Source organism: Labeo rohita, chromosome 6 (genome assembly GCF_022985175.1).
Source record: "Labeo rohita strain BAU-BD-2019 chromosome 6, IGBB_LRoh.1.0, whole genome shotgun sequence".
NCBI lineage: Eukaryota > Metazoa > Chordata > Actinopteri > Cypriniformes > Cyprinidae > Labeo > Labeo rohita.
The window spans coordinates 24,121,638-24,145,964 of record NC_066874.1 but is presented as its reverse complement, the minus strand read 5'-3'; the positions used below and the strand labels follow the sequence as shown (position 1 = coordinate 24,145,964).

General features: G+C 35.9%; 2 protein-coding genes across 4 annotated transcripts in view; one reads left to right on the top strand and one right to left on the bottom strand.

The window, feature by feature from the left end:
* The window catches only part of gabra5 (gamma-aminobutyric acid type A receptor subunit alpha5), a 157,830-nt gene that overhangs the window by 44,421 nt on the left and 89,082 nt on the right, over positions 1–24,327 (top strand). The window lies entirely within an intron of this gene.
* The window catches only part of gabrb3 (gamma-aminobutyric acid type A receptor subunit beta3), an 87,322-nt gene continuing 76,207 nt past the window's right edge, over positions 13,213–24,327 (bottom strand). For 2 of the 3 annotated variants that reach the window (XM_051113567.1, XM_051113569.1), the window contains 3 exons: positions 20,859–21,103; positions 19,356–19,436; positions 13,213–15,249 (listed from right to left, as the gene is read on the bottom strand). In XM_051113567.1, the coding sequence (XP_050969524.1) occupies positions 14,902–15,249; positions 19,356–19,436; positions 20,859–21,103 (674 nt within the window). In that variant the 3' untranslated portion in view covers positions 13,213–14,901. The remainder of the gene's footprint in view (positions 15,250–19,355; positions 19,437–20,858; positions 21,104–24,327) is intronic. The other variant, XM_051113568.1, reaches the window with a different exon arrangement.

Here is a 24,327-nt window from a genome sequence, read left to right as displayed (position 1 = left end):
AAATGAAAACTCTGTCATTAATACCTCACCCTCATGTTGTTTCAAACCTGTAAGACCTTCATTCATCTTCGGAACACAAATTAAGGGTGTGTTCACACTTGTAGTTCAATTCATTTGGTTTATTTGGTCCGGACCAAAAAGGAAAATTACATATTTGGTCCTGGTCCGTATAGCGTTCACACTGGTGTTTTTGAAAGCGAACCTAAAGATACCGAACCTAAAGGTGTAGTAATACATTCACAACCTGATTGGTCGGGTTGAATGACGTATGCTTCATGACGGAACTCACCAAGCATTCCAAACAAAAGGAAAAGGTACGTTCGACTTAAAGCAGCACTGCGGGTGAATGAAATTAAAGTACCCATTTAAACTTAACGGTCTGCTCAGCGCCGCTTTAAGTCAGATACACCTAATGCTGTCTGCTGGACTAGGCGCGCTCATTGTTCCATGTATATGATTTTATTTTCACCACAACTCACAAAGAGCTCATAAAAGGCACTCGTCGTTGCTCCATGTTTGCCCTCTGCTTATTTTGTTTTGGATACACCGCTTGCTCCCTTCGTGAAATCATGTCGCATAGCGTTGCATCTTGTTATTACTTTCTGGTTTTGGTTCGTTTTGAGGTGTTTAGTCCATGTTGCATTCATATATTATTCAAACTGCACCATAGTTTGTTTGGAAGTGGACAGAGACCCATCTTTTGAGCGGTCTCGGTCCACTTGTTTGGTGCGCACCATGGTTCGGATGGCTGCGTTCACACTTGCTCAAATGAGTCGCACTAACAGAGCAATCGCACCAAAATTTGTGTGAACACACCCTAAGATAATTTTGATGAAATCCAAAAGCTTTCTGACCCTGCATAGACAGCAGTGCAACTGACACTTTCTAGCCCCAAAAAGGTTGTAAGGACATCATTAAAATAGTCCATGTGACACCAGTGGTTCAACCTTAGTTTTATGAAGCTATGAATTATACTTTTTGTGCACAAAGAAAATTCTTGTAGCTTCATATAATTAAGATTGAACCACTGATGTCACATGGACTATTTTATCGATGTCCTTACTACCTTTCTGACTTTGAACGTGCCAGATGAACGAAGGTCTTACGGGTTTGGAATGACATGAGGGTGAGTAATCAACAACAGAAATCAAGAATTCATATCCAATCTATTGCTAGTTCTTACTGTTGTTTTTTTTTGCCCTCCAACAATGATGTCACGTCTATGATGATGTCATTGAGGACCTAGTTTTTCTTAGTTACACAGATTTTGCAAAGACTTAAAGGAAAGAAAGTGAAATTGGACACACACATATACACACACACACATACACACACAAACATATAAACTGATTATCAATATGATATGAAATATGGTAGAGACATGAAAATGTACTGCATAACTGGAATGACCCAAGAAAGGATGGGCAGATAGTCATCCATTACAAATTTTATGATGAACTACTGGGATACATGCCAAATAATCATCTTTCCAGAAAACTCAAGGGTACTGGTGACAGAGAGGGTCATGGGTAGGGGGGTGCATCTTGTTGTCCTTATAGGATTGGCGGTCCCAGTCCACTATGGCAGAAAATCATTGGTTGATCTAGTGTGCATTTATGGATTTTCAAATTCCTAAAGATGCATGGCAGGAGTGGAGATCAGAGAGAGAGGAAACGGATGAATGCTTGTTCCAGAATGTTCTGCCTGATGGATTAGAGGTAAGACTGTCTGACCGTTTAGCCCCCAACCTCTTGTGGAGCTGATTGGTCAAGAAGGTCTCCTTTATTCCCCATAAGTCACTGATTCATTGCGGTTTGGTGAAGGTTGTGCTGTAGTCTGCCTCCACCATGGCTTCATATCTATGGGGTGGCTCGTCTTGACAGATAACTATTTATCATTCTGGCAGTCGGACTGATCAATTGGGCAGTGATTCAGTCCTTTTGGTCAGGGGATGAATGGAGGGGGTGATTGAATGCTCGACTCCAGGCCATTTTCAAAACCCAGGATTACTGGTGGACCTCACCCCATCTAAGATGCTGTATAAACATTTTTGATAGAAAAAAAAATACAATTGTGTATAGTTACTTGATATATTTAAACATGCATCCCATCCAGTGCATCACATATATGTAACCCCCAACCCCAAAACCAGTCCTAAGTTGAATGGGGTATATTTGTAGCAATAGCCAAAAATACATTGTATTGCTCAAAATAATAAATTTTTCTTTTATGCCAAAAATCATAAGAGTAAAGATCATGCTCCATGAATATATTTTGTACATTTCCTACAGTTAATATATCAAAACTTAATTTTTGATTAATATGCATTGCTAAGAACTCTATTTGGACAAATTTAAAGGCGATTTTCTCAGTATTTTGATTTTTTTGCACCTCAGATTCCAGATTTTCAAATAGTTGTATCTCGGTCAAATATTGTCCTATCCTAACAAACCATACATCAATGGAAAGCTTATTTATATGTATAAATCTCAGTGTTATTTGTAGGTGCTGCTTTGGTTAGAATGCTGTTTTTTTTTTTTTTTTTCCACAAGATAAAATGAATTCAGATGATTCCTCTCCTTTAAAACATGAATTCTGAATTTGACAGCTCCCCAGACAACTAAAAAGTACTGGGTGAAATAGGACACATATGCATGACCGAATGTAAAACAATTTTGGCGAGGTTCTGATATTTGAGAGCAAACACCCTTCTCCCTGTTATCCCATCTGCTCGGACCCTGCTAATTTGCCACTTGCTGTTAAATTTCTTATAACTTTTTTGCATACTGAGTGCTAATGATTGCAAACAAAAATTACAATATTCAGTGAAGAGTGAATCCATTTGTCTCAGCATATCAGTCACATTTGTGTGTGTGTTTGTTTTAAATAAAACAGGCCTGTCTATGCTGCAGCATAAGATATTTGAGTCTTTTATTGTTGTTGAAAAGTCATCCATCTGTCAAAGCTCACACTGGTCAAAAGTGAAAGGTGTCTGATTTGTTTTCATATATTTAGTTTGACTTTTCACAGAGCTGCCACCAGCAGTGATGACAGACAGCAGCTTGTATAGTTCTTTTGTCATTTTTCACTGATCATCTTCACCACCGCTGAGGCTTGCAAATCAAATACAGTGCCTATGGCACGTTTGATGTCATGGACCTTAGTTATAAGACACTTGAGAACCAATGGTGTTTGATGTTATGGACGTCCAGCCTACAGCATGGGTGCTATATTCGAGGCGAATATTACTTATTTTGGTCTTATGAACTACTTTTCAAGTTCATAAAAAATTCACACATTTTGTGTTCTCTACTATCAGTGTGTATTTACAACCAATTCCATGCTGAGAAAAGGCTTGAGCAACGATGTGTAAAGCTAATTGTGCACATAATACTATAATTTACATTTTCATGAATTAAACATACGAGTGACCTAGCTGTCAGACTCCTCAAATAATTCCAGTGGCACACCGCCTGCCACGTTTTGCATAAACAGCCATAATTTGACTCTCATTACAATTTAGTTCTTACTGTCTTGATTTATGAAGACTTTTTTCAATAAATATTCGTCAGTTTGGCTTTGGGGCTAAATATGTTTCACAGGAAAGGCGAATCCTCCATTCACGCCATCCTACTGGAACCGGACCCTGTTTTGGTATTAATTTTCTGAAATTAACTCTGCCACTAAAGGTTCTTCTTCAACCGTTTTTCTTTATTATCATGGTAAGCTCAGTTGTCCCCTACAGCAGCTCGTTCATCACACCATGCCTGAGTAGTCACTGATGGAGAAGTGCTTCTGTACAGGACCCATCACAAGGTATTGAGCTCCGCTGCGTGTTGGAGACAACATGGTCCTTATCGCCCTTAAACAGCCTTCTGTCCTGCCTGCTTCTATCGTCTGAGTGGCCCAATGGTCAACACCATACCGCTTAGCTTCCTTATGACTGATTTTATTGGAGGGAAACTGTAACCTATGTGATCCAGAGAGATAAAACACCTTCTAACTCTCTGAAGTGCTAGTCAACCGTATAAACAATCCTGTTTCTGTTAAAGGGATAGTTCACCCAAAAATGTAAATTTTGTCATTAATTACTCACCCTCATGTCATTCCAAACCTATAATACCTTAGTTAATCTTTGGAACACTAATTAAGATATTTTTGATGAAATCTAAGAGCTTTCTGACCCCGCATAGACAGAAATGCAACTGACATGTTTAAGGCCCAGAAAGGTAGTAAAAAAGTCTATGGGAAATCAATGGTTCAACCATAATGTCAAGAAGCCAGTACCATGATGTGTATATATATATATATATATATATATATATATTGAGAGAGAGAGAGAGAGAGAGAGAGAGAGAGAGGGTTTGCACTCACGTCATGATTTGGTCAATTATCTGGATGCGCGGCCATATCGGCGATACTCGGATGTAAATAACAGCATGGACTGCACAGTTAATGTACTACTGAATATGTTGTTCTGCTAATTTATCGTGTCTAAACCATGGAAAAAACACGTGGAAGCTGCTAAATCATATAGAGAAGGACTTAGTAAGCAGGAAAAGGCGCAATATTTTGACAAACTAAAGCTAATAGGTGGTAAAGATTTGTACAAGCAGTATTAAGATATTAGCCTATTACTTCACCTACGTGACCAGAAATCATAAGAACAAACACGATTGTTGTCAAGATTCTTGCCCTGGGAATCCTGGTTCAGTTTGGCCAACCACAAACGCCTTTTGTTCCTCAGACAGTTTTTGCACTCTTGTCCTTGATTTGTTTTAACTTTTGGCAGTCTATTAGTACAGCCCAAAATATGACAATAATTGACCGTTTTCAGCAGAAATAATCAGCAAAATTTGCAAAAATATCTAGTTCGGTTCAGCGGCATTGTTTGTATTTATTGCTGCCAATATGGCCAATTGATGACACATTGTGAAAACCCTGTATAAACATTATATTTACCCAGACTGTTTTTTAGCACAATATGGTAAGAGCTGTCATCATTATAACTAAAGTACGCCATTGTGATCAACATTTACAACATTCTTTGAGAGAACAAGAGGGCACAGCTTTCTGCTTGACCCCTGTTTGTGATTAATGACCTTCTTTAATGAACTGCCTCTGTTGCGATGCGTCCATTTCCCCTCAGGCCTCATTGTAAATTCTCCACCACCAGCTCTTCCATTTCCTCTCTCTAACATTGCTAATTTAGATTAATTACACATCCCTCGGTGCAAATATTCATGCAGCGCCTGTTATTAAGTCCAAAATCTACAATATTGGCATCCCCTACAGCTCTCCACTCATTGGCCTCCTACCTAAAGGCACAGTGCAAGCCAATCAGATTTAATATGGCCTTCTCTTGCTTCTCTTCTCCGTTACCCGGAGGTGTGATCTTACTGTGTGAAGGAAAACAGAAACATATATTTTCATATAGTTACATAATCAACTATGAGAGTCAGGCTGAAGCCCTCTAGTGTGGTTTGCGCTGTCATCAGAACATTATCTGGTTGATGAGAAAGGCAAATAACAGTGTTTAACATGCAGATATTTTTAAATAAGGTGTCATAGTGCTGTGATCTGGGCACTCTGTTACCACAGGGTTCTGTTTTTTTTCCAGGAGGAAACTGCCTCGCATGGCACGATTCCCTGTGGAGAGCGTTTCCCCTCGCCGCCGAATATCAGATTCCTCATTTATATGCCAATTACTGAACAAATTAATACAGCAGCGTGAAAAATAATTCCGGCGAAGACGTCAGTGACTCCTGTTTGCTCACTCATATCTGTTTTACTCCAAATAAACTAATTATAGATTCCGACCTTTTAGAGTATTCTTTGCGGCTGAAGGGCTAACGATTGATAATGCTTTTTAATTAATCACGCATGCTAATTATGCTTCCCATGACATTTGCCACTACATCCACTGCAGCTAAGAGAGGCATATGGAGCATATGTTTTCAGAGGAGATTCTACTGTGCTTATCGGTGCATTATGAAATTCAGAAATATACACCATGCAGAGATTATTACATAAAGGGTATACTGGTATTTTGAATCACTCTTCTGAAGCCTGTTTTGGTTGTGGTTGGTGAACATTTTTTAATGTTAAACCTCAGTTTTGGCCTGTTTTGTATCATAATAGTAACAGCTGGAACAACGTTGGATTTAACAATAAGATACGAGAGGCCATATGCTGAATATAGTCACAATTAATGCAATATGATATGGCAATACAACAATATTATAATGTAATACAACGATAGATAGATAGATAGATAGGTAGATAAAGTTAATTCCTACTTTCCAAATATAGTACCTGAAATGGACAATAGTGATGCATTATATGGGTACTGTACTTAAGAGTTTTACTTATTTATTTATTCAATATATATTTTAAAGATTTAATACATATTAAATAAAAAAATAAATAAATCAATCTCAAAAAAATTAATATATTGCCCACATAATGCATCATTATTATTCATATCAGGTACTACTGGGCAGTTAGAATTAACTTTTATTTATTTATTTCATGTGCTCAGCGGGTTTTGTGAAGTTTTGAGTTTTCGTTTAAGCTTTATAGGCTTTTGGGTATATTTGGACAGGCCCCTTTTCTAAAGGACCTCATTACAGCTTCCCAAAGGGTAAATTTCAACATGTTTTTGATAATTATTGAAATAGAGAGTCCAGAGAATTGAGCTTGAGCTCTTGCATAAGTGTTGTGAGTTTGGCTAAAATATCTCATTCCGTTTAGGAGTTATTGGCATTTTACTAAAACTGGCTCTGCCCCCTTCGAACGTTTTTGGCGTCCCTTTGCCACACTGAGTTGAAAGTTCAACTTTTTTTGATAATTATTGATATTCACTCTCTAGAGAATCTTTCTGCACTGGTTTGGTTCAGACTGGGTGAAAAACCTATGTTTTGCAAAAAATGCGAAATACCGAAAATTTCGCCAGTTGAGCCTGCGACTAATGGTTATGATCGTTTTTGTACTTTTGATCGCTGTAGCACCCCCATCAGGCCGATTGTGGTGAGCCTCAGTCATGTTGTAGTTCTCTACGACTTTGGTCTGAATGATCAGTTTTATGTTGAAATTGCTCATCCATGACCATTCCAACAATTACAATAGGGTTTCAGCATTACGCGCTTGAACTCCTAATTATCTTCAGCAAATCTTACATTTTTTATACTGTATGTTTTATAATGTTATTATGCCTTAAATCATTTGTAACATTTAAAATGCCTGGTTTTATTTTATTTGTAATTTATTAAGAAAATAATATAGATCATTACATGGCTCATCTGTGAAAATTTTAATATTGATGCATCTCTAATAAACAATAACAAAATATTATTCTAAGGGTGATTCACAGTATACAAAGCAGCTGAGCAGATGTTTTGTGTAGTCAATACCAAGTTCTGTCATGAAACTCTAGATGGCACAGGCTAATGGGTCCTACAAACTAATGATATTCACAGAATTAAACTACTTGGCACAAGCTGATTGGTTTATGTTGCATAAGCAGCCAATGAGCTTGCTGCTTTACATTTAAATGGCCGGTTAGCATTGACCAGAGCATTTTGCAGCGTGCTTTCAGAGTTCCCCTGAACCCCTCTAGCGCCCCAGCTCCACCTGTATAGATCTGCGACGGGTTATTTTATATGCTATTTAAGCAGCAGCAGCAGTAGTAAGTCTAAAAACACACAGCACTGTATCTGCGTGTGTATTGGCAGCAGCAGGTTCCTGTGCTTGTTTTGCAGCAGCAATAATTTACAACAACAGCAATAACCAACAGCAGCAGCAATTCAGCAGCGTAGACCAAATACATTAACATTTTCATATCCATGATAGAAATGTTATTATATTGTTTTAGCATAGCTGAAACACTGTATTAACCAGAATTCAGGATTGCAAGTTCAAATGTACTCCTTTCCAAAACTGGCAATGTTTGTGACACTTTTATAGCTTCCGGATCTTTGATTTAACTGAAAACCCAAAACAGCTTAGTCAGAAATATGTCAAGTAAACAGGAAAAAAAAAAGCGTGCACGGAGGGAACCGAAACTCTGGTATCAGACTATAATAAGATTCCTGTTCAAGCATGAAACCTATTAAGCGGTTGGAAGGATTTGCTCTTATTCACAAAACCTAAGATTTAATTTTTATGTTGCACTCCATTTCTTGACTGAACGACATGAAATGTCCCCTTTGACAGATTAGACGGAGTCAGCTTGCTTTAAAGGCAATATCCTGTAACAGAGAACACAGAACTGCTGTATACACAGTTATACTGTATGCTGCAATACTGTGCAATTCTGAATATGTGGCTATATTGCATTAAAAGGCAATTGAGCTAGCTTTCATAGTAATGATCTAATTATGATTATTTGTATGCTGAACATTTTTGAACAATTCTTAAACTTTGTTTTGTACTAAGATCTAACTTGGGTCATTTTGTCCACACACCCGTAGACTAAATTATGTTTTATAATATCTCACTGGTTTCTTCCAGACAGCAATGTGATTAAAAGCAGGACAATGGAGACTTTCGCTTATGACTCCTGCTTCCTAGATTTTCTTCACATGTAATCTCCACAAGAATTTTATCACAAACTATGTTCAGATTTGCTAAGATTTCATTCTGAACTCAAATATTTGTCATCAAACAATAATCAAATTTTGTGAACTATGCTATCCACATTCATTTTATAGCTCTGTGCTATTGCTCTATGTCAAAATTTGATTCTATTTTCTATTTCAGGAGACACATCTGAGACAAAGCTGAAGCTTGAACTATGACCAGAAAGTCTACAATGTCTAAAAAGAGCAATAAAAATGGCCTCTTGTGATAATCTAATTCACATACACAAAGATCTTTTATCTTTCCTACCTATTTTTCTATACTTCATGACCTTTAATTTGAATTAAAGCAGCAAAGAAATTCTGACAGTATTTGACCACAGCACAAGGACAAAGACTGTAGAGATATTTACAAAAAAAAAACTGTGTGGAAACCATGGTGTATGTGATAACTTTGTGTGAGGGACAGAATGAAATGTAATCATTATTGCGGCTGATAGAGCTTCCCATTTCTGGGTCACTCCTACATGGAGACTTGCAGCCTTGCTACCTTAACAATTAGACATCAGTCTACTGTGACAGATAAAACATGAGATAGAGTGAGCAGTTCACAGCTGCATTTTATAGCTTCAGGTTCAGGGGGTTTCATTTTAATAATGACTATACTACTTCTCAAGACTCATGTCTCAAAGCTAAATGCATTGCAGTTTTTGTGCCATTTATCACAAGAACGATTTCAAAAAAGATGATCTTTACAGGGGAAAAAAATGAATCAATGATCCGGTATCTGCTGCCCAGTGCTGATCTATGTTATTTTTTGATAAAGATAAAATGATATGCCTTAAAGATCCTGTTTATATCCCCATTAGTTAGGTGGCAGGGGAAAGATCAGATTAAAAATCTATTAGGAACCAACTCATGGGATTCATTAGAGGAGAACTTGTTCTGCTTACAAGTGCATTTTCTACTTTAATTAGTAATACCTGCTAAAATTAAGTTATCATTCCCTTTTCAAATTAGATGAGGGTAATAAATCACGTGCATACGTGTCAACGTGCCCTTTCGTGTCCACACAATGTCATTATGGCGCCTGTATATGTGTTGTGCATGTGCATATGTGTGTTCAGTGTAGCTAGTAATTTGTTTTTGTTTATGTTGGTTCATATAATCTGCATAATTACAAATTTGCTGTTATTTAAGAAATGAATGATGGAGACTGACCTGTCTTTGTTATGCAGTGAGTATTTCATCCAAATCTGTCTTCGCAGCATTTCACAACAGAGGCTGGGAGGCTGGATATTTATTGCAGTGATGAATGTTTACTAAAAATAAGCAAATGAAAATGGACAAAGACTCAACATTATAGAAATGAGCAACAAAACAAGATAGTTCAACCTCAAGTGACGTAACAAATGCAAATAATAATCATAATAATAAGAAGAAACAATTAAGGCCGTTATATATATTTCTTATTCTCAAATAATTAAAAAATTTTTTTTTTTTTTAGGCTAGACCAGCCAATGCGCATGTTAAGTCCTAAACCTGTTGGCGAGACTTCCCGTTCATTAGCCGCTATAGAAATAATGAAAAGAATAACAACGTGCAGTAAACGGTACAACTGTGTGTTCATAAGTAAGATAATACAAAATAGCTGGAGGCGGATAAAACCAGAAGCCAGAGCCATAAAATTGCTCTTAAAATTCAAAAATTAGGTGGATAGCAACTGGAAATTCAAACAGCAGCTCCAGTGACGCGATTGGCTATTTTATTTAGAAGGCGGGATTATTCACAATATTGCTTGTTCTACTGACAGCCTATCAGAATCCATCCTGCTTTAAAGAGCTCAAGCATTTAAAGTGGCAGGCGACATTAACTGCAACGCCATCTTATATGAATGCCAAGTTATTGGGTCTTTCCTGGTATCCAGTAACATTTTGGCTTTATAATTTTTGGAAAAAAAGTTGCATGTTTTTATCATTCTACCAAAATAGTGACATGTTTAACTATTAGGAATACATATTGGCAAGCTCAGGCACACAAATAATTATGTGTAGATTGACAGACACTGGCTGAGAAAGTATTCCACCCTGTTAGGGACATTTACATAGTTATCACAAAATGTTAATAATGCAAATGTTAATTACAATGATAAATGTAAATGTATAAATGTATAACAAAAAATAGTTATGTTGTTCCTTCTCATAATCATTCATGATGACAAGAGGCAAAAGATTTCTCTGTTCAGGTGGCTAGAGAAATAATTACAATTTGGAGAGGACGGGTATACGAAATTATTTTCTTTTTAACTATATTGTATTGTACAAATTTATATTGTAGTTGAATAAATTATTAATTGAAATTAGCTGTAGCTCTTTGAGTGATTAACATTTAACTCTCTAAACATCTACAGAAAACAGAACTTTTATAACTATGTCAGATATGTATTTTAATTAACATAACCTAACAGGGTTAAGCAAGCAGGATAACATTAAAAAAAAAAAAAAAAAAAAAAAAAAAAAGTAGGACTCCGATATGACACTTACCTCAGTTTGTACAGTTGAATTCCAACGAGAAAAATAAACAATATAACTTCCTAAAAATGGTCTCAGTGGAATTGTTGTCTATTTTGGAAGGTGAGAAAGATACTAACAGGGTGGAAGATGAATTTAGGGACACGGTAAATGAAGAAATTTAAAAAAATTAACAATAGTTTCATATGATTTACATGTATGATTAGATGCAGTTTAGCCTAATCTATAACATAATTGAAAAATATTTTGAGGTTTTTATCATTTCATGGTTTATATGTTTTGTGGAAGTTGATTACTTTGCACTGAGGACATGATAAAATTGAATGCATATTTCAATAAAAAGGTGTGTAAAATACAAAATGGTATTTTTAATGTCTATTATTATCTCTGTTTAAGTGATAAAGAAGTATAAATAAATAATTTAAGCCATTTCTAATAAATGTGACTCATTTTAGAGAAGATATGTGTAAATAAATCATAGAGACAGAAAAGTCACTGTATAACAGGAATGACCCTATTGTGTGTTGGTGTGAATGCTAATATAGTTATCTTTCTTGATTTGAACAGACACTTTTTACACATCTTAATAATCTACAGAACCTTCTTCCACTACAAATAACCTTTTGTGCACTTGAAAGCTTCTACATATGTTAAAGGTTCTTCATCGGACCACAGACGTCATAAAGAATAGTTATGTAACTATAGGAAAAGTAAGTCTAACTTTGAAGTCACTTGCATTTCAGGCTTTTGTACACTGATGAGTCATTATGTTGATTGCCAATTAGCAGAGTGTGTGTTATAAAACATGGCTGACAATTTGCACTTTGAAATGTGATGTGAGATTTTATGGTTACGTGTAGCGACGTCTGCAGAGGTCAAATAGTTATTTCCCTACTAGCGTCAGCAAATTTAAAACAGAGTAGTAAACCAATCATGAAATATTAACATCAACCTAGTGCTTTCCTCGTCACATACACATCATCCTCCGATGACTGATGGTGAACTGGTGAATCACTCTTGTTAAGAACTTGTTCAGCTACACTGGCAAGATATGATCCGAGCAGCACTGCTGTTTCAACATGGCCACTGATTAATACATCTATTAAATGATAGCAGTCACATGTGCCAGTAACATTAGTCATGTTTATGATGCCTAACCCTTTATGTTCAACTCATCCTGCTTTAGACAGAACCACAGCAGATGGGGGAGGGCTTGGTTGTTTTCTCCAGAAATGCAGGTTGGGAGTTTGATGGTTTTATTGGCAGAGGGAATGTTCTCAGAAATGTCCTCCTGCAGATTTTCATGTCCTTTTTATATTGTTATTATTTTCCTCATTTTTTCCTCCAGTTCCTGTTGTTATAGTGTCATATACTGTATTTATTCCCAACACTGCTCAAACCCAATAAGCTGGAGTTTGTATCCAGAGTTATTATTCCCCTCATACTGCCTTTGAATTACTATTAAATTGGATGCATGATGTAGTGTTGTGCTCAGGATTTGCAAACCTGATGCAAGCTTGTCCAATCTGCCCTCTCTAAACACTTGATAAAGAGAAAAAAAAAAAAAATAAATAAATTACCTTCTCACAGGCTGGGCTCATTAGGATGACAGAAAACGTATAAAACAAAAAACGAACAGAAAATGAACACTCCCTGTCTGTCATTGGTCAGTCAAACAGATAGCACCACCCCCAAACTCACTCCATTGGTTTAGAAAATGATATAGGTTGGGTGGTCAGGCTGCTCAAACAACAGAAATCAATAATGATTTAATTAACTCTTGGCTTTCACTTTATTATTACTATTTTTATTAACAAAACAAACAATGAATGTTGTTTTGACGCTTTTAACGTGGAGTGGAAGATCGCTGTCAAAAGTTATAATGCGGAGAGACATAAATATATCATAAAACCAACAATAACGACATTTCATAACACGTTTACCTCAGAAAAATCTTTAAAATATCCATAGCTCGTCAGTTATAGCTTGTTATTTTTTATTTCATTAGGAGGTATGCATAATTGTATGCATAATGATGTTAATAACAACAATTGAAATATATTAAAAACACCTCATTAGCATTTGAAATAAGGCAAAACGACTTACTTGAAAGAGTAAAGTTTATTCCATTTTCTCATATTGTCCTCAGGACATTCAACCCTCATTTATCTAATCATTTAAAGACATTTCATAAATAGAGATCTGGTCATTTGTGGGGTTGACTGTACAGAATAAAATCTCAGAAGTGAATATTAGAAAAAAAAGAAAGAAAGAAAAGGGTCACATGTGTGGATTGTGGATTATATATTTACAACATACAATAGAAGAGGGAAGAAAAGTAATTAATGAGCATCTACTGACACAATGCAACTGCAAAGCAACCTGTTAAAATGACATGTTAACAGCACACACGGGATATTTTAAAGAGATTTATAAATATATTTAGATGATTTGCAAGCATGAGTATACAACATTACTCTCAACCAGACAGCAGTTTTCAGCCCCTGAAACAGAGTAAGTGCATATGACCGGTGGTAAAGAAATCTCCCGAAACAAAATCATACACAAACAGTGTAGAATCTCTAAATGCAAACAATATCATGCTGTCTAAATCTATGTAATCATTGTTGCTGTACACAAGGATATAATACAAATTAATCACAACAAATATGATGTGAATACTGACAATCAGAAAAATTTGGACGAGAACCTGAGACAAGTTGTGTATTGATGCCAACGTATAATTCCCTCAAATGCATTTCGAGCTTTTCCATTTACCCTCAACGAAAATAACCCTCACCGGAAGGGAAGGAAATGAAGTGATGTGTTGAAAAGGGCCATACGATGTTTACATAAGGCCCATAATGATATCTGAAATGACTCAGGCATTCTTTAGAAAATGGAGGGGAATAAAACACCCAAACCTCTCACTTGAAAATCATACAGTTATGCTACACATCTACTAACAAAAAGCAAAACACAATGTCAGGATTGTTCGTCTGCGTACGCTTGATGTTCATGGTGGCATTGTTGAAATCCTTTGCAGGCCCTGATTTAAACACTCCACATTTGCATTTTTTGTTCATTTTGATATCCTTGGAATGAGATAAGTGTATAATTATTATCTTATCTTACATGTACTCAAGCACTTTACATGATGATTGCAAAAAGTGGCGCATAATCATATCAACCCAAGGCGGATGGAAATCATGTTCCAAAAGCATATCATAATATGATTATATACAAACTTTGACTAAATAAGATCGTAACAGCAACGTTTAGTGCGGCTGATGTTTACGTAGCAAGCTTTGAAACTGAAGACGTGATTTGACCTACAACCCTTGTTATATTGCATTTCCACAACTATATAATCTTCTTTCGATATTAATCTCCTGTGCTCCAACAATAAAGATTTATTGGCATGAAACATTTGCAATTAGCATCTTTCAATCAGAATAACATAGCAACATGTACAAATTAAAAACAGTTCTGAGTGCATCATGCGGAAGTCCTGCAGCTTCAAAAATTGCAACGTGTACGTACACAGATAGTCTTTAGAAAACTGATTTTGTGTATGTGTGAATGGGAATGTTTGAGTACATACGTACTGGGTTTTAGTGCAGGTAGCATTCCTTCGGAACCTTTCGCAACATCGCAAAGGTTCGATTGTAGAAAAACCTCGATATATATGGCGCGTAGGTACGTCCTTAAGTACATCAGAGCAAAAAAAAGTCTCTATTTTCCACTTGGCAACAAGAAAAATTGTGAAAAAACCCATTGACGTCTCAGGCCTAATTCACGTAATATAGCCAGTAGATCAAGTTGAAAAGAGAGAACGCTGAGGGAAATATTATCCGTGACCATCGATCGATGGCATTCACGTCTGTGAGGTCGGGGATTTTAATTTTGAGCTGGGAAGAGCGTCTGCGTAGCCGCGGCTTCTTGGGCTGCGTGTTCCTGTCCATGCTGTGGCGGCCCTCGGGCCGTGCTGCGCTCTGTTTACGATACTGGATCCCTGAGTTATCGAACACCATCGAAGTGGAGTTTCGGGCCTCGCTGACGCTGGTGGTGATCTCATTCCCGGCCACCTCATTATGGATCTCCAGGGTCGTCAGAAGGATGTTGCCCTGGGAGTCCACCTGCAAGCATAGACAATACTGGTTACCACATTTTTCTTTAACTCTATAAAGCCTATTAAAGCCATGATCAAAAATTGTCTTTAAAGAGTTCAAAAATTCTACAAACAGTGATTTTAAAAGACAGTTATTCTATAAAGCCCCAAAAAGACAAGTTGGGATTTGAAGCATGAAGAGTGGTTAGTAATAGTTAGGCAGTTACAGTTGCATGACATACAGTTGAAGTCAAAAGTTTACATACACCTTGCAGAATCTGCAAAACGTTAATTATGTTACCAAAATAAAAGGGGTCATACAAAATGCATGTTATTTTTTATTTAATACCGACCTGAATAAGATATTTCACATAAAAGACGTTTACATATAGTCCACAAGAGAAAATAATAGTTGTATTTATAAAAATGACCCCATTCAAAAGTTTGCATACACTGGATTCTTAATACTGTGTTGTTACCTGAATGATGCACAACAGCTTTTTTTTTTGTTTAGCGATACTTGTTTATGAGTCCCTTGTTTGTCCTGAACAGTTAAACTGATTAAACTGTTCAGATTCCACAAATTCTTTGGTTTTCCAGTATTTCTGTGTATTTAAACCCTTTTCAACAATGACTGTATGATTTTGAGATCCATCTTTTCACACTGAGGACAACTGAGGGACTCATATGCAGCTATTACAGAAGGATCAAATGCTCACTGATGCTTCAGAAGAAAACACAATGCATTAGAAGCCAGGGGACTGGGACTTGGGGGAAATCAGTGTAAATTTAACTTATTTTGTCTTCTAAGGAACATGTATCTTCTGTAGCTTCTGAAGGGCAGTACTAAATGAAAAAATACGATATTTAGGCAAAATAAGAAAAATGTACACATACTTATTCCGAAATTTCAAAAGTTCACACCCCTGGCTGTTAATGCATCGTTTTTCCTTCTGAAGCATCAGTGAGTGTTTGAACCTTCTGTATTTGCATATGAGTCCCTCAGTTGTCCCCAGTGTGAAAAGATGGATCTCAAAATAATACAGTCATTGTTGGAAAGGGTTCAAATACACAAAAATTCTTGAAAACCATAGAATTTGCAGGGCCTAAAGGATTTTTCTGAAGAACAGCGGGCAGTTTAACTGTTCAGGACAAACAAGGGACTTGTGAACAACTATCACAAAATAAAATCATTTGTGGATCATTCAGATAACAACACAGTATTAAGAATCAAGTGTATGTAAACTTTTGAACAGGGTCATTTTTATAAATTCAACTATTATTTTCTCTTGTGGACTATATGTAAACATATTTTATGTGAAATATCTTATTCAGGTCAGTACTAAATAAAAAAATAACATGCATTTTGTATGACCCCTTTTATTTTGGTAAAATAATTAACATTTTGCAGATTCTGCAAGGTGTATGTAAACTTTTGACTTCAACTGAACATAAAGAATGAAAGAGTTGTCAGTGTGCTCAGAACAGTTCTTTGCACAGACATGAAAGACAACCAGATTCATGTGGCCATGTCTTGTAATTTGAATAAGATTCTCCAGTTAGCCCTACATTATGTAACAACTACATTGGAATGCTCACAAGAAATAAATAATAATGGTATATATATAAAGCAATAACATAGATACATCCCACAGACATTAATTAACACTGAAGTGCTGTGCTTTCCAGTACAGCATACAGAATTGAAGAGCACTCATCTTATAATCTTTAGTACTACAAAAACATCAACATGCTAATGCATCATTGTAGTAACAGTACGATAATGAGGCGCTCTAAACAAGTCACGATTTCAAAAAGTAATATTCAGTATAATTACGTTGTACTATTGTAATCTCAAATCATATTTAGGATATAAATGGCAGTTTTGTTAATGAGCTGTACTGGGACTACTTAAAAAAAAAAAAAGAACAATTTGCACAAGTAACCTCACAAGGATCATATTAGAGAGTAGAAGTTTTCATCTATAAAGTGTAGGTTTGAAACTGTAATGTAACCTAGACAGCATAGGAGCCCTAGAAAAGCAATATATTTGTCATATTCTTATTTAATCAATAAAAAGAAGTTTATTTATTATATGGTGCACACAATTAATGTGGATTAATTAAAATAGCAGTATGAAACAAGGAAAAAATGCAAAATTACATTACGGGTAATTGTTATTTTACTGAAAAACAAGTTCAGGTTATTTCACAAGAGAAGGTCCCTCCATGAGATTAATTGTTTATTTTCTGTTACCTCAGAGTCTCTGCAGCAATAAATAATTCAGAAATACATTCTTGCAAAAAATATCATTACATCTGAAGCTCACATTGTAATCTTGATCAGTGTTCCTGATGGGGTGAATGAAAGAACTGCAATAGAACATGGGTATGGTATATAGCTGTGCTATGAGATGATGTGCACTGAACCAGAATGTTCAACTTAATGAGGAACATCACATATGGATTACTGGTAATCTTGCTAAACTTTCAGGCTGGACCAGAAATCACACCATTACATATGGAGAAAGAAAAAAGCAAGACACAAAAGCAAGATGGTCCAAAAATAACTTGCGTTTTCAGTGGTTCTCAACCAGTTTTAAATTAGTACTCAGATTTTCCATAGGATAACAAGCATTGACCCAGAAATGTAATGTCTCTAACATCAAACGTTGTACTTCATTAGCTTTGCATAAGTTGCATAAGCAAAATTCAAAATAAAATCCAAAAAAAGGGAAGGTGATAGATCTATATAATATTCTACCTGGTGATAAATACCACTGAACAAGGATAGTTCAGCCTAAAATGAAAATTCTGTCATAAATTACTCACCTTCATGTCATTCCAAACCCGTAAGACCTTTGTTCATTTTCAGAACACAAATTAAGATATTTTTCATAAAATCTGAGAGCTTTAGGACCCTGCATAGACATCAATGCAACTGACACGTTCAAGACCCATAACACTGTTAAAATACTCCAAGTCACATCAGTGGTTATTTTTGTTTATTTTCGTGTACAAAAAGAATTCTCATAGCTTCATAAAATTAAGGTTGAACCACTGATGTCACATGGACTATTTTAACCCTTAAATGCATACCTTGGGTCTTTAGCAACCCAGGTCATTTACAACCCAGGACATCAGCTTTCTTAGTATTCCTCAATCTATTCATTATAAACAATAAAACAAGAAAAAACAAAACAATAAAATATAAAAGAATCTCTGTTTTCTGATTGATTCTTTGTACAAAAAAAAAAGTGGTATGTAAATATCTGATGACTAAATACATGCAATTCACCTTGAGTCCTTAAGGCGGCACTGTTTGATAGACAAGAATGACATGATGTTTCACTTGTAATTATCGCAGCCATAAAACAAAAGAAAATCTTTAGGAAAAACTGAGCTGGTTTGAATGGCTTTACTGTATGCAATAAAATATAAATGTCACTGTCATTTGATGGTGGATGTGGTCAATAAGCTGCCAGTGATCAAAGTCACTGAAAATGATCATTTTGCGAATATGGTTGAGCTCGCGAATATGAAGCAGATGCTGAATGTACTGTGGAAGTACGTTTTGACGGTGACGGCGATGGTAAAATCATCTGCTCAAATTGAACCCTTCTGTTTCAAAAGGTAACGAAATATGCTTTATTTTATTCTTCTGTAATTGTTCTTAAAATATCAAATAGTTTTTTGCTATCGCAGAAGTTAGAGATCCATCCGTGCTGCATATATAGCTCTGGGTCGCAGAGCCGAATATGTAATAATGATTGGTGAAACAGTCATGCATTTAAGAGTTAATGATTTTTTACTACCTTTCTGGGCCTTAAACGTGTCAGTTGCGTTGCTGTCTATGAAGGGTCAGAAAGCTCTCAGATTTCATCAAAAATATCTTAATTTGTGTTCTGAAGACGAACGAAGGTCTTACAGGTTTGGAACGACATAAGGGCGAGTAATGAATGACAGAATTTTAATTTTTGGGTAACGTCTATTTATCTTTGCTGTGAGAACATACATATGACCCACCAGTTGAGAAACACTGTTTTGCTGTAAATGAGAGAAAAAATGTTGCTAGGAGGATTTCAGGAGGAAGCTTACAAATGTTGACAAAACAGCCAGCAATACACACACTCACCCCTCGTGAGTGACGGTGGCCTTGTACCTGATTGGATTGTTTAACAGATGATGGCTTGCAGTTGCCTCCCTCCTGAACAGACTGGTCAGAAAAACACAAACAAGAGTTTGTTCTTCATCTGGATTAACCTCAAAAATCTCAACTCAAGTCTGGAATTTGTCTTTTGATTAAAAGGAAAAATGACAACTATTCACATGCGAATGTCAGTGGCCATATTTCTGAAACAATATTCCATGCAGCAAGAATATCGACTTTCATCAGTACTGAGAGAGAGTCTTAAAAACAAAACAAAAAACAGTGCAGGATTTTCTAGGTCTCATGGCAGGAAAGTATGCTGTATCACTTGAAACAGCATATACAACGGGTAAAATAAGTATTGAACACGTCACCATTTTTCTCAGTAAATATATTTCCAAAGGTGCTGCTGACTTGAAATTTTCACCAGGTGTCGGTAACAACTCAAGTAATCCGTACATACAAAGAAACCAGAACAAATAAGTTCTTAAATTATGTGTAATAAAATGGAATGACATGAGGAAAAAGTATTGAACATATGAAAAACAGAAGGTGCAAAAGGGCATGGAAAGCCAAGACACCAACTGAAATCTACCAGTAATTAGAAAGCAATCCTGCAGTACCAGGATGATGAAGATGAAACAAGACAATGATCCCAAAAACAGCCAAGGAAACTCTCAATTGGTTTCAGAAAAAAGAAGACAAAGCTGTTAGAATGGCCCAGACAATCACTTGACTTGAATCCAACAGAAAATAAGAACTAAAGATCACAGTTCATAGAAGAGGCCCACACAACCTTTAAGATTTGAAGACTCTGTGGAAGAATGGGCCAAAATCGCACCTGAGCAATGCATGCAACTAGTTTCTCCATATAGAGGACTGTCTTGAAGCTGTCATTACCAACAAAGGCTTTTGTACAAAGTATTAAATAATTTCAGTAGTTCAATACCTTCCCCCCATGTCATTCCAATTTATTACACATAACTTAATTTCTGAAATTATTTGTTTTGTTTTATTTGTATGTATGGATTGCTTCTGGTGAAAATTTCATGTCAACAGCACCTTTAGAAATATATTTACCAGGAAAAATGTTGATGTATTCAAGTGTTGTACAAAGCATTTTAAAGGCTTTTACAAATATTTATTTCTTTTAATTTTGAAGTGTTGTCAGCTATTGATGTTGCACTGTTACTTAATTCTGTAGAACATTAAGAACATTAAGAACATTGTATTTTAATTGCAACAATTTCATAAACTACATCATACTCCTGTTACTTAGAAACCTCACATTTGTGTTTTTCCTCTTCTTCGCTCTTGCTATTGTATCATATCCTCGTATCCCCCAGAGCTACCATAACACAACCTTTTATTAAAAAAAAAAACAAAAAAAAAACTAACACTAACACGCACACGGTCACACTCAATTCTTCAGCACACAGTACAGTCGTTCTCCAAACTAGCATTGCAATAGATAAAAATGACTTTTACCTTGTTGCCGTCGTACTTGTTGCGATCGTTATTAGCTTTCTCAGCTTTCTCAGCCAACTTTTTCTGCATCTGAGGCCCTCGTCCAAAGAAAATGTAGTTGACAAAAGCATATTCCAGCAGAGCCAAGAAGACAAAGACGAAGCAGCCCATCAAATACATGTCTATGGCTTTGACATAGGGGATTTTCGGAAGTGTTTCTCTCAGATGGGTGTTGATGGTGGTCATGGTCAGCACAGTGGTAATACCTGTATGGGAAAAATTGTGTAATTAAAAAATAGTAAACTTCTTAGTTTGAATGTTAGAAATGCCATAAGGGTTAGTAAATAACAGACAGAATTTTCATTTTCAACTACATGGGCTCTGAAATATAAGCAAACTTAAAGGTTTACACAGTCAGTGTCAGTACAAACAAGTGTAACTCATTTGAAAGTACAAGCTTATGGAAGGCAGAACACATTGACACTGAAATTCGAGGGAAGGACTCAGCCAGGGATGAAAGCGCTTTCATTTGACACCTCTGTTCCAACGCCCACCATGAATCTGGACTCTGAGAATGGGTGCTACAGATTGAGTGCTGTCACAATGTTTAAAATGCCAGATCCGAGCCCTGCTTAGTAAACGGAATTACACAACCACAACACTGTCAAATCTAGCTATGAATAATCCACTTATGATGGCAGAAGCCTTCTTAACTTCATAATTGATTGCAATACCAAATAGAATGCTGTTTTATCCCTTATCCGACGATTTCCGAACCTCTAATTGCCACTACGCTGCACCCTTTTGTATATTATACATTATGTGAGTACTGACCTGATTAGCTGATTATATTGGATTCATTTGTACCGAGGCCAGATCTGAGAAATTGAGAATAACATACAGGGTATAAAACAGCATGAGAGATCAACTTGGCCGCAGCTGAAGAGAACAGCCCAGCGCTGTTGTTGTTGTTGTTTTTTTCCTTGAGTGTCTTCCTCCCTTTCCCCAAGCTTTCCCAAATGCTATTTATATTTAATAGAATGTCTTATATTATAGATTATATTATATAAATAGAAAAGTCAATAGCGTTTTTCTATTTTCTATGCATTTTATTGATTTAATGCTGTGATACTCTATTCTGTTTATTGTGTGAGTCAATCCTGAGTCAGTATCACTGTGAGTTCAAAGAGGAGCAATACTCCAAATGCTCAAACACCCACTCGGATATGTACAAAAACACACACACACACACACACACACACACAGAAGAGAACACAAATATACTGTTCAAACTCCCACTCTGTAAAATATCTCCATTATTTTCCCAAACATTTTCCAAACAAAAGCAATCTGCCATTATTCATAGTTCTCTCAAGTAATGGTATCCTCAGATGTGTGGTGACTTTTGAGAAATGATGATTGAAGATAAGGTATGAAGAACATACCCTCTGACTGACATGGAAAGCAATCATTTCTTTTATTTTATTTTTTAAATGAGACTATATCACAATAATAGACTGGCATGAAAAAAGGATGTTGTTACATAATGTTGGAAATATAGCAGAACATTTTTACATTGTGTTCATAATTTTTGCATATCCAAAAATGTTTTGTAAGTTTACTTACTAAGTGCCACAGTGTATATCAATATATATCAGGGGCATTTCCTCTAAGAAGGCAAGAGAGGCAGTGTCTCAAAATATTGGATGAGAAAAAAAAATTGTACTACAAAAATAAAACAACACTAGTATTACAAAATATAACATTAAAAAGTGTATAAATCACTTGTGTTTTTAAAGAAACATTGTCCAACATTGACACTAGCAGGTAAAGTTACAGCGGGAGTTTGCGTTGCTCTTGCCTCCCTTGAGCCCACTGAGTTTTAACAGACCCAGTAAAGTGTGCACAGAGTTTGGTGGGGGGGTAACTGAGAATGAATGGGGGAAAGTCACGTGAGAGGAGGCAATGTCTCAATTCAGATATGATTAGATATGATTGGTTCGGCTGTTATTGGTTCATACGATAAATCCCGCCTCTTGTGTTAGTCTGAATGAACAATATAATGGCGTTAATGACAAGACTAATTAAAAAAAGTAAGTAAACAACTCACACACTTAAATATAACTACTTTGTTACATCAAAATAAGACTTAAAATGGCATGAAAACATGATCTGTGTGTTTTTAGTGAGTAATCAGCTTGGTGAAATTTAGTAAATCTCTATAACTAGTATTTACCAAGCTTTGATGACTGATTATCCAAAAAATTCACAGTTAACTATTAAAAAGAATAGCTGAACACAAGTTTACAAATCTAGTACACGTCTATATATATTTATATATTTAAAATACATTTTATTTTAGATGTACAGAGGGTAAAATAAGTATCGAACACATCATCATTTTTCCCGGGAATTGTATTTCTAAAGGTGCTGTTGACATGAAATTTTCACCAGATGTCGCTAACAACCCAAGCAATCCATACATACAAATAAAACAAAACAAATAATTTCAGAAATTAAGTTATGTGTAAAAAAATGGAATGACATGGGGAGAAAAGTATTCAACTACTGAAATTTATTTAATACTTTGTACAAAAGCCTTTGTTGGTAATGACAGCTTCAAGACGCCTCCTGTATGGAGAAACTATTTGCATACATTGCTCAGGTGTGATTTTGGCCCATTCTTCAACAAAGTCTTCAAATCTTGAAGCTTCTGTGGGCCTGTTCTATGAACTCTGATCTTTAGTTCTTACTTTCTGTTGGATTCAAGTCAGGTGATTGTCTGGGCCATTCTAGCAGCTTTATTTTCTTTTTCTGAAACCAACTGAGAGTTTCCTTGGCTGTGTTTCAGATCATTGTCTTGCTGAAATGTCCACCCTTGTTTCATCTTCATCATCCTGGTACTGTAGGTGTTGGGACTGAACCAGCTAATATTAATTTCCACTGACTAGGGGCAGGATTGCTTTCTTATTACTGATAGATTTCAGCTAGTGTCTTGGCTTTCCATGGCATCTCCTGTTTTTCATATGTTTAATACTTTTCCCCCTTGTCATTCCATTTTATTACACATAACTTATGACCTTGTTTGTTTTGTTTTCTTATGTACAGATTACTTGGGTTGTTAGCGACATATGGTGAAAATTTCAAGTCGATGACACCTTTGGAAATATATTTACTGAAAAATGGTGACATGTACAATACTTATTTTACCCACTGTATTTATTTTGTAAGATTTGATGCCCTAACCTGACAAACTTTGGCAAATCAAATGATCATGTTATTGTCTGAAGTGCTTTTTTCAACCCATTAAAGGAGTAGTTTCAGAACTTCCAGAACAAAAATTTACAGATAATGTACTCACCCGTTTGTTATCTAAGATGTTAATGTCTTTCTTTCTTCAGTCGTAAAGAAATTATGTTTTTTGAGGAAAACAATTCAGGAATTATCTCCATATAGTGGACTTCTATGGTGCCCACAAGTTTAAACTTCC